The sequence below is a fragment of the Sinocyclocheilus anshuiensis genome, unplaced genomic scaffold, assembly GCF_001515605.1.
Source record: "Sinocyclocheilus anshuiensis isolate Anshui unplaced genomic scaffold, SAMN03320099.WGS_v1.1 scaffold455, whole genome shotgun sequence".
NCBI classification, from domain to species: Eukaryota; Metazoa; Chordata; class Actinopteri; order Cypriniformes; family Cyprinidae; genus Sinocyclocheilus; species Sinocyclocheilus anshuiensis.
This window is the reverse complement of record NW_015552560.1, coordinates 294,633-306,040: the sequence shown is the minus strand read 5'-3', so window position 1 is coordinate 306,040 and position 11,408 is coordinate 294,633. Positions and strand designations below refer to the sequence as shown.

Genomic DNA, 11,408 nt, shown 5'->3' with positions numbered 1-11,408 from the left:
AAACTCCGGCAAGAAGATAAAGTCCTTTTTGCAAAATCATAGACATGTATTTACAAATCAAGTATAATGGGAACACTTGGCACTATCGGAGCCGATACCCGATATGAATATCGGATTGGCGCATCCCCAACCATAGTACCGTGTACAAGAAACATGGTAAACCATGGTACTTTTTTGCTATAAAATCAGTTGGAAATAACCATAATAAAGTATCATGATAACGTTATCTCTTAATGTCCCGTATCCATTAGGTAACAATAATAGTGGTGAGCATATTATATGACCTTCTCTCATGAATACTTATAAAATACTTCATATACTAACACCCACCTGGTTCTTACCGCCCTCGTCTGTCATTTTCGAGATTACTTTTCAACACAATCATGCAAACAAGTTCGTTCCTTGTGAAATTTTAACCCTATACATTTTTGGTGCGCCGATTAATTCTTCCTGGCGGCACACATTAGCGGATGATTGTTGGTTCCGGCGTTTAGAGACCCAGAAGTGAGTGTAGTAGCTAAATCGGCAAAAATAAAATAGGCCTACTAGTGTAAAATAAGATAAGATTCTGTTTCCTTTTATTTCTGTGCAGATACATACATAGCAATGTTTTAGGTTTTGATCCTGTGTAAATGCATGCGTCATCCCCTTTAAATGTTGTCAGTCAGTTTATAGCAGGAATATTATAGCGGACTAGTAGGCCTATTATAGTAAACTAAAACTAAAACTGAAACTAAAGTCGAAATAAATAAACAAATACATAATAAACGTTAAATGACATAATAATTATTATTATTTTTTGTATTGTTATTATTAGTAGTAGTAGTATTAGTAGTAGTAGTATTTACTACAGTATATTTGGCATTTGAGCTAGTTGCCAAGGCAACAATTCTCATTTTAAGTTTAAATTGATGTAATAAAATAACTAAAACTAAAACTGAAATAAAATTACAAAAAGTATATAGATATATATAAAAAAACAAAACTACTAAAAATTACTAAAACGTTACAATTAAAATGAACATGGAATATATATAAGAAATTAAAAATATTTATTAGAACTATTATAGTAAAATCACACTGCTTTATAGGAATCATACCTTGAGGAATTTCCTTAATCTCTGGAGTTAATACTACAGTATTGAGAGAACACAATATCACCTTGTTAAAGGCTGCTAATGATGTTAAACAAAGTAGTGTTTCAGTGTTTACTGCCTTGCAAACACTAATGGACTCACTTGCAGTGAAATCTGAGAGCGTTAGACCTTGATTATTTCCTGACCCTGTACCTGTGTTTAACACAGAGGCCATGGAGTCCATGCAGATGATTTTAGATTAGATAAGCTACTGTGTATAATATATGCACTGAATGAACAGCAGCTGTCTTTTATCTGTTCATTCTGACCTGATAAATTCAGATAGTTGTTATATTAAAATGGAAGCACATAATCCTCTTGAGATCAGTGTGATTAATTTAAGGTCAGTTTTTAGTTTAATTGTTGGTTTCACTACACTATATAAATCTACCCAGATACCGTGTGACTGAACACATAGAGCCACTTCCAAAAGCCTGCTGAGCAATGGAGACTCCTGTCAAGTAAATCTAATAAATATTGAATGCAGTAACATTGTTCACAGTTTTCTTTTCTTCTTGTTACTGTTTCAGTGGGGCTTCACGGTAAATGAAACTGCTCTCCTTCCTTTTCTTCTACAGGATTTTAGTTGTTCGAAACAACATCCTCCTTCTCTTATTCTCTTTAGTTGTCCTACTAGCTGTTGCTCAAAGCTCTTTTCTTCCACCCTGTGAGCCAGTTAATGAGACTGTAGCTGTGGAAAAAGAGGGCTGTCCAAAATGTCTGGTGTTTCAGACCACCATCTGCAGTGGCCATTGCCTGACAAAGGTGCTTATTTTCCCGTGTCTTTTTTTTTAGCACCGTTAATTTGAATTCAAATTCATATACAAGCATCATTATTTCCAGTGGTGACAGTGTATTACCTTACATTTCTAGGAGCCTGTATACAAGAGCCCATTTTCCAATATCTATCAACACGTGTGCACTTACCGGGACGTGCGCTACGAGACCGTCCACTTGCCAGACTGTCCTCCGGGGGTGGACCCCCATATCACCTACCCGGTGGCTCTCAGCTGCGACTGCAGCCTGTGCACCATGGACACGTCCGACTGTACGATTGAAAGCCTGCAGCCTGATTTTTGCATGTCTCAGAGAGAGGATTTCCTTGTATACTAGCCCTCTTTGACCACAAGCCTACCATCCTGTGCTTAGCTCATCAAACCGAAGTGTACAAAAAACTGAAAAACTTTCACTCTGAATTGGATAAATGTTAAATAGATGTATATCAATAAAAAGTACATACTTCTTAAAATCATTTTCTACGCTAAAGTCAAACACATTTTATTCTATGTAATCTAAATGAGCAGTTGGCATGGATATTGAGCTGAGACTAAATATGGCCCTGGACCACAAAACCAGTCTTAAGTCCCTGGGGTATATTTGTAGCAACAGCCAAAAATAAATTGTATGGGTCAAAATTATAGATTTTTCTTTTATGCCAAAAATCATTAGGATATTAAGTAAATATTATGTTCCATCAAGATATTTTGTAAATTTCCTACTGTAAATATATCAAAACCTAATTTTTGATTAGTAATATGCATTGCTAAGAACTTAATTTGGACAACTTTAAAGGCGATTTTCTCAATATTTAGATTTTTTTTGCACCCTCGGATTCCAGATATTCAAATAGTTGTATCTTGGCCAAATATTGTGCTATCCTAACAAACCATATGGAAAGCTTATTTAATTCAGCTTTCAGATGATGCATAAATCTCAATTTCAAAAAATTGACCCTTATGACTGGTTTTGTGGTCCAGGGTCACAAATGATTGTAAGTTATCATTGGAAAATCATAAGCCAATGACCAGAAAGAAAAACGACAAGAGCTTAATTGATACAAATGTACAAATGCCAAACAGCTATACATATGTACAGAAGCTTGTTAATTAAATTTGAAAACATAACTGTTTGACACTAATATTATTATAATAATGTAATGTAAGTGAATCATACATTAGATCTTGTGGTGATTTCCCCCAAGCACAGCAGATAGGATTTCCCATTAAAAGAGGGAAAATTATGCTAGAGCTCAAAGTACGTAAGACCATGAAGCATGAAAGAATGGTGGACTGCGGCAATTATGTTTTCTAGCCAGAAGATGGCAGGAAAGATCAATATTGAGAAAATTAGTAGAAAAATTTGCCATCTCACACTGATTAGGCTATGCTGTTTTTTAGATAATTAATAATTGGTTTCCCTTGTGGAAATATTACGCTTTTCTATAAAATCTTAATACAGTAATTATGTTAATTTTATAATGATGGCATGACAACTAGTCAAAGGTATGGTAGCAGTTTACCACGAGCAATGACACACAATGGCTTGGTTTCAAAAAGTACTGAGAATTCCTTCTAAGGAGTGGAGCCTCATAAGTGACTGATTCGGAACTCTTATGTACGAATAGCGCTCCTCATGTTCAGCACATAAGGGAATATAGTGTTTGGTGTTAGGGTGTTGCTAATCTAGCATGATGTAAAATATAAAAATAGATAGCATACACAAATAAAAGTAAAATTAAAAAATAGGCGCAATAGCTAGTATTAAATATATTAAACCAAACAATTGTTATTGATAAACTTGACTCTGTGTTAGACATTGGACATAAGAAAGTCTTTTTGCCTCTGAGGTTTTGTCTCTAGGTTTTGGAATAGAGCCCGTTTGACTTGCAGCCAGTATGTTTTTGAAAATAATTTTCTATAGTTAATAGGAATCACTCTGCACTGCTGTTGTGTAGCTGGTAGGCCTGTCAGACTTTCATAGGTAGCTGTAGTTTACATATATAAGAATGAAAAGAACTGCAGCGTTGTCAAGCTGACCTTTATAGCAGAGCTTATAATGCACTGACAATGAATGTACTACCTGTTAATTACAACTGTAGTCCCATTTTTGCTTAACAATGTGCTTTTAATGAATCGTTTTGGGAATATGAGGGAAATTACTTTAATATTATAAAAAATGCTTTCTGTATTATTCACTAATTATTACTCAGGAACAGAACCTTTATCATTCTGTTTCTCTCTGTCTCAGAAAGAAATTCTTCCTGCAGACTGCTGATCTGCATATCCTATTCCCAACATATGCTTGCATGAAACAATATCCCATGAACCAATACCATCTTTGAATTTCTCCGAAGCATTAATTTTTACTTAAAGGCACAATATGTAAGATTCTTTTTATTAAAATATCCAAAAACCACTAGAACAGTGTTAAATATTTTGCTGACTTGTGTACTTACATTATCCCAAATGTTTCGAAGAATGTTTAAATCCAGAGAAATAAGCAATTTTAACTAGTGACAAGGACCGTGTCCATAGTGTCATTGTGTCGCCTGCCAATGACGTCATAACCCCTCGATTTCCGGTTATGTTTCGTAGAAAACATGGTAACACCAAAGACGCTTTAATATGTTGTGCATTTTAATAGACCGGTGACGACTGCACAGAGTAGCATTATAACAGAACTTTCAAATGTATCAACTATGATGAAACAGCGCTGCTTTTTTTCCCCACATATGCACGACCGGAAGGAGCGGAAGCGGTCGACTGTGGCATAATAAAAGCTCCGCTGCTTTCGAGCCGTGTGTCACGCTCATTCAGCGGCCTCGTTTCGCTTCGACGGCTTTCAGCCTCACCCTGCTTCATTCTACTAAGTTAATAAATCATTAGCTCATCCATGAACATGATTTCTGCCCGAGTCCTGTCGGATTGCATCGGCTGTGGGGATGATGACCACAACTCCCATGATTCCACACTCAGTCACGGCGTCATCAAACTACGCCTTTGTTTATTTTGAATATGCGTCCTCTAGCGGCGAAAATTACATATTGTGCCTTTAAGTATCTACATACAAGCCTGCTGCTTCCCTGAGTCCTTAATAGCTTCTAAACTCGATTTAAAGGAGTTAAGCAAAAAAAAAAAAAAATGTATGTACTCATCCTCATCCTCATGTAATTTTATCCCTGTATTATTTACAGTATTTTTTTAAACTCAGAATGAGACGTCAGGATGTCTGTGCTCAGAAAAACAAAGAAAGTGGATAGCATTAGATCCCAAATGTCAAATGTGCCCACCAGATATGATGTCACCTATGGTGTTATGAAACGTTATCAGTGAATAACAACTCAAACATGAGGCTGTTTCGCGCACAAAGCGACTTCAGAAGACTTAGCAATATACCTTTTTACCTTTAGCTTGGTAAAATAAATAACTTCCCCTGTATGGGTAACAGAAGCTCATCTTAACATCTGCATGTTTATATACAGATTTGTTTTTGTGATAACTATCATATTGTTGGTTAAACAATATTATAAAGTACAACTTTTATACAGTTGCTTGCAATTCCTTTAACACTCTCTGTTGAAAAAGCATCTGTTTTTTAAATGTTCTCTAGTACATGGAACATCCTTTGTGGATGGCTTCAAATCAGAGTCTATTTCTAGGACTCTAAGTAGACAGTCAATGAATCCATCTGCAGATACAGCGTGGGAGAAAGCAAGCTAATCTGAGGTGAGTAGGTGTCTGAATTGGAAGAAGGATGTTCAGGAACTAACGCTTCAAGCATGTGTGAATATGTTATATTTCACATAGCTTTTCAAATGGGAATATACAGACAGCAGAATGTGCCATAAGTGCATGGTCTCTGTATAAAATTAATGAACGATATAACAGATATTATGGCTGCTACAATCAACATTCTGTTAGAATTGCAAACAAGGCTTAGCCTTTCCAAAGGCAAATCCATTCTTTACAGCTCATAAAAGAGGTCTTGTTTACACACATATATTTCTCTGTTGGTCGTCTGCATCTGAACAAGGATTTATTGGTATCTTGATGAAAGCAAATAATTTTAAAATAACATAACGTACATTAAGCCACAAAAATACTCTAGACAAGTGGACAAACAAATGCTTTGCCAACACATTGCAACTGTGGTCCTTTTGAACATGCTGAATGTACTTTCTTATGTTTCTGTGGTCATAAAACCTTAAAATGTTTGTACCACATGCAGCATGTACTTGCTTTATGAAATTGGTTATGCTTTGCATTGCAAAAGTCAAAAATTGTGGTCTGACAATTGTCGGAACACAGCGATGACGAAATCAAGCTGTTGTAGTATTTGTGTTCACATACTTGTGTGTTTTGAGCCTTTAAAAAGTGTAAAAGACAGCCCTAGTAATCCCTGGTAAATTAATAGTTGTCCCACAATTTCTTTGAACTTGTATGCATTACTAACTCTGTCAGGAAACAGGCTGGATTCAGTTGCGGGATTCAACAGAAAACTTTATCAGACAGAATAGACCAGAGATGGCGGATAACTGAACAGAAGCCATGAGAGAGACTACAGCGGACAGTCCGTGACTGGGCTGAACACCCAACCGCTCCGTTGGGTAGGGGATAATAGCAGGGCAGATGCCACAGCCGCGGTGGCGGAGAAGAAGCCCGCAAAGCACTGGAGCCTGAGTGAGACAAGACAAGATTGGTAAATAACAGCAAGACTATGGCAGTCAGAACTATGGCATAAACCCAAATGGTCTGACAAAGGACAGAGAAACACAGGGAGCTATAAAGGGGAAGGAAACAAATGAAACAGGGAACCGGTGCGAGAGTTGATGAGCTAACAAGCAGGGAAACAAGGGGGCGGAGCACAACCACGGGGACAATGAGCACGTGGCGAGCTGTCAAAACAAAGCCACACGCTCGACAAAACACCATACGACACAGACACAGAGACAGCAGAAACACAGGTGATCAAACCAGAGACCCGACAGTAAACACCCCCCTGGAGCGTCCAAGGAGGAGGCTCACCTCGTCGCCGACGGAAGTCTGCAATCGGTCCATAATGTCCCGAGACAGCACCCATCATCTCTCCTCTGGAACATAGCCCTCCCAGTCCACAAGATAATTAAAGCCCCTGCCACAGCACCGCTCGTCGAGTAATCTCCTAATCGTGTAGGTAGGAGAGCCATCCTCAAGACGAGGTGGAGGGGGGGCGGGGCAATCGCCGGCAGGGTTGAAGGGAGAGGAGAACACAGGTTTAACCTTAGAGACATGAAATACAGGGTGAACCCAACCAAGAGCAGGAGGGAGCTTGAACCTGACAGCCACCGGATTAACCACCTTGGTGATACGGTATGGACCAATGAACTTTGGTGCCAGCTTCAGTGGCCAAGGAGGGCCACCAGAAATGCTGACGGATGGCAAACGACATTCCCCGAATTCCTGGATGGCAGACCAACCTGGACGAATGACCCCACTGAAGGACTTAAGGGTGCAGCGCAGCAGGCACAAACAACCTGCCCGCCGGACACTCCTCTGGCACTTGCACCCCTCGTCTGTCCTCCTCCACTCACCACTCGATACACCAGGAGAAAGCCCCGACCACCACCCCTTTGGGAAGGATGGCTTTGGCCATAAGCTCCCTCTCCGGAGCCTCAAACAGCATTGGGCTTGACGTTCTTAGACCCAGGCCAGTACGAGAGGGTGAAGTTAAACCGGCCAAAGAAGAGCACCCAGCGAGCCTGGCGTGAGCTCAGCCTCTTGGCAGAACGGATATACTCAAGATTCTTATGATCCGTCCAGAAGGGCTGTGCTGACCCCTCCAACCAATGACGCCACTCACCCAATGCCAATCTCACCGCCAACAGCTCTTTGTTGCCTATGTCGTAATTACGTTCTGCAGGGCTGAGGTGGTGAGAGCAAAAGATAGCACTGGGCTTGACGTTCTTACACCCAGGCCAGTACGAGAGGGTGCAGTTAATACCGGCCAAAGAAGAGCACCCAGCGAGCCTGGCGTGAGCTCAGCCTCTTGGCAGAACGGATATACTCAAGATTCTTATGATCCGTCCAGAAGGGCTGTGCTGACCCCTCCAACCAATGACGCCACTCACCCAATGCCAATCTCACCGCCAACAGCTCTTTGTTGCCTATGTCGTAATTACGTTCTGCAGGGCTGAGGTGGTGAGAGAAACATGCCCACGGGTGCACCTTTCCATCGCAGTGGGACCGCTGAAATAGAACTGCGCCAACCCCGACATCCGATGCATCAACCTCGACAATAAACTGGAGCTCAGGATCTGGAACCAACAGAACATGTGCAGAGATAAAATGGGACTTTAAAGTATCAAAGGCTACCTGAGCATCCTGGTTCCACCTGAAGGACACTTTAGTGGAGGTTAACGCTGTAAGCGGTGCAGCGATCTGACCAAAATTCCTGATGTAACGCCGATAAAAGTTTGCGAACCCCAGAAAATGCTGCGGGGCCTTGCGGGAGATGGGAACAGGCCACTCAGCGACAGCCTTTATCTTAGCGGGGTCAGGTTTGATTCTGCTGGAGGAGATGAAATGGCCAAGGAGCGTTTCAGACTCTGCGTGGAATTCGCACTTCTCCGCCTTGACAAACAACTGGTTCTCTAACAGACGCTGGAGGACCCGTCTAACATGCTGGTTGTGTAACTGGAGAGAGGGAGAAAAAATTAAAATATCATCTAGATACACAAAGACAAACTGATTAATCATGTCACCCAGAACGCTATTGACGAGGACCTGGAAAACGGCAGGAGCATTGTTGAGACCAAACGGAAGATCCAGATACTCGTAGTGCCCCGTGGGAGTGTTAAATGCCGTCTTCCACTCATCCCCCTCCTGAATGCGCACAAGGTGATTGTGGAGGTCTAATTTGGTGAAAACCCAAGCTCCCTGCAATAATTAAAAAGCAGAAGACATTAATGGTAGGGGGTACTTGTTTTTAACTGTAATGTCATTCAACCCTCTGTAATCAATACAGGGACACAAAAACCCCGCGCCAGCGGGAGAAGAGGAGTGTAGAATAAGCCCAGCCTGAAGTGATTTGCGTAATATACTTGTCCATTGCCTCTCTTTCAGGACTGGACAGGGAATACAATCGACTCCTGGGTGAAGAATTGCCCGGGAGGAGATCTATGGCACAGTCTTAGGGGTGATGCGGAGGTAGCAAGGTGGCTCGAGACCTACTAAAGACCGAGCGAATATCACGGTACTCCGCCGGGACGCCAGTCAGATCAGCTGGCGAAACACAAGACACAGAGACAGGAGAAAAGGCTGCGCCCAAACAAGACACATGACAGGACTGGCTCCAGGCTAATACAGAATTACTAACCCAGTCTACGTGAGGATTGTGCTGTTACAACCAAGGATGCCCTAAAATTAAAGGAGTCTTGGGGGAATCAATGATGTACAGTTCAATATTCTCACAGTGGTTACCAGAAAGAAAAAGGCTTACACGAGGTGTGACGTGAGAGGACTATCCACTAGCGACCAGGCCGTAATGGGCTTCGCGAGGAGTATGGTAGGAAGTTCCCCTCGCCCCCGAATCCAGAAGAGCATGGCCAGTGTGTGTCCCCCCTGGAAGGAGAGCTGGAAGGGCAGCTGGGAATGTGTAACTGCAGAGGTTGAACAGGGAAAGATGCCCACCAGGACTCTCCAATTGCCTACTTGTCACTTTGAATGGAAAATGTTTCCTAAATGGCAATAAGTAATTAAACTTATTATCTTAAAGTATTTATAATAACATTTTTAATGTGTCAGTTTTATCGTTGTACCATACCACTAGCTAAATTGTAGATATCCTCAAAAGTATATATATTTTTTATACTTTGATTTGTTTTGTACAAAGTGCTGACCTATTTCTGATTAGTGAGGCTCTAAAACAGGTAGATAATGTAGATAATGAGAGATTGTACATTAAATTTTAAAGGTGACAGAAAATGGGCCCAGGAGAGTGGAATGTGAGAATCTGAGGGAGTAAAAAGCAGTGGAACTGACATTAGCCTTCACCAATTAAACATGAGGATACAAAATTATGCATGAACCTGATAAACGATCACATTCTAACATGTATTTTGCCACCACTGAAAATCTTTTGATGGAATCTTTGCAATAAAATGTCCCTGAGAAGTTATTTATCTTTTGTGGTGAAGCAGGAAGGAGACACTGCTTAATACATTATTAAATGTATAAATAAATGTCTGTTTTAACATCGCGTAAAATATTCATGAGGATGTATGAAGTGGGAACAAAGCTGTACTCTTGCCTGCAGGTTTAGTTCTCAGATCTTCTGGGCTTCTCCATCATTGTCTCCATGCAGTAGTTTCTGTACTTTCTTCTTTTACTAATAGGCAACATGAAGAAATGCACAGGGATGTGTGGTCTCTCCACCTTCATCTGTTACAGTGGTTTATGGCCATTAGGTGCATGGGAATTTACGGTAAAATTTACCGTCCTGTAATTACATCTGTAATTAATTTCTGTAGTTACATCTATAATTACAATGTTGATACTACCTCTACGCCTTAAACCTAACCAGACCACCAAACCTGATACTAACCTTACCTGTATCCCACCTCAATAGCAGCAAAAGTGTATTTTCAAAATGAATAATCCAGTAATTGATGTAATTAAATTATGAGTCTGTTACATGCAATGGTCAGCAGCTATACATGACAGAAATCACACACACACACACACACACACACACACACAGGGACTAAATGTGCAGGTGTTTTACTGTAAGTACACCATTGCTATTTACTACTTACTATATGGTTTAAGGCTAATTTCTTATGTACAGTATATTTTACTGTTATTACTGCAGTAAGTACTTTTAACATGCTGTAAAAATACTGTAAAAAGTATCCTTTTTTTTTCTTGCACATGTACCTTGGTAGCCTAAATGATATAATTGTGATATGGTAAGTATGTAATATGATACTTGTGAAGTTCCTATCTAACCAGTCTAATCAGGACATTTTTTTCCCCTGATTAATGATACGAGTTCTGCTTTTTGTTTTGTGTGTGAGTATGAATGCATATTTGAATGCATAATTAGATGCCATGTATATTCAGACATTAATTTCAGAACATTTCAATCACAAATATGGTAATACTTCAGTAAGCTATTGCCATATGGAATCGTCACTATAGAATTAGCCACAGTTCCTACTATGGCACACTAACAGTCTAGAGACTCAAATACAAAATAGTTGAAGATCCAAAGTAATGAAACGAAAAAAATCATTATCTGGCCTTAAAGCCATGGTAATGTAAATCTCAAGGAGAGAGAGAGAGAGAGAGAGAGAGAGAGAGAGCGCGAGAGAGAGAGAGAGAGAGAGAGAGAGAGAGCCCCACACTTCATCTCAAGACACTTTCATCAGAGAGCATCACCTGGCTTAGATGCTGTTGTATGGTTCGGTCCACCGCGAGCGAGAGAGAGAGAGAGAGAGAGAGAGAGCCCCACACT

At 40.3% G+C, this 11,408-nt stretch overlaps 1 protein-coding gene across 1 annotated transcript; it reads left to right on the top strand.

The window, feature by feature from the left end:
- The first annotated feature begins 1,580 nt into the window (after positions 1-1,580).
- Positions 1,581-2,249, top strand: LOC107664692 (gonadotropin subunit beta-2-like). Its single transcript, XM_016455332.1, has 3 exons — positions 1,581-1,597; positions 1,715-1,901; positions 2,010-2,249. The coding sequence occupies exons 1-3, from the start codon at positions 1,581-1,583 to the stop codon at positions 2,247-2,249; spliced, it is 444 nt and encodes a 147-aa protein (XP_016310818.1).
- The last annotated feature ends 9,159 nt before the right edge of the window (positions 2,250-11,408 follow it).

Excerpts from the sequence above, each read along its gene's own strand:
- LOC107664692 (XM_016455332.1), top strand. Across the intron at positions 1,902-2,009 it reads GTGGCCATTGCCTGACAAAG|GAGCCTGTATACAAGAGCCC; the intron begins GTGCTTATTTTC and ends TTACATTTCTAG.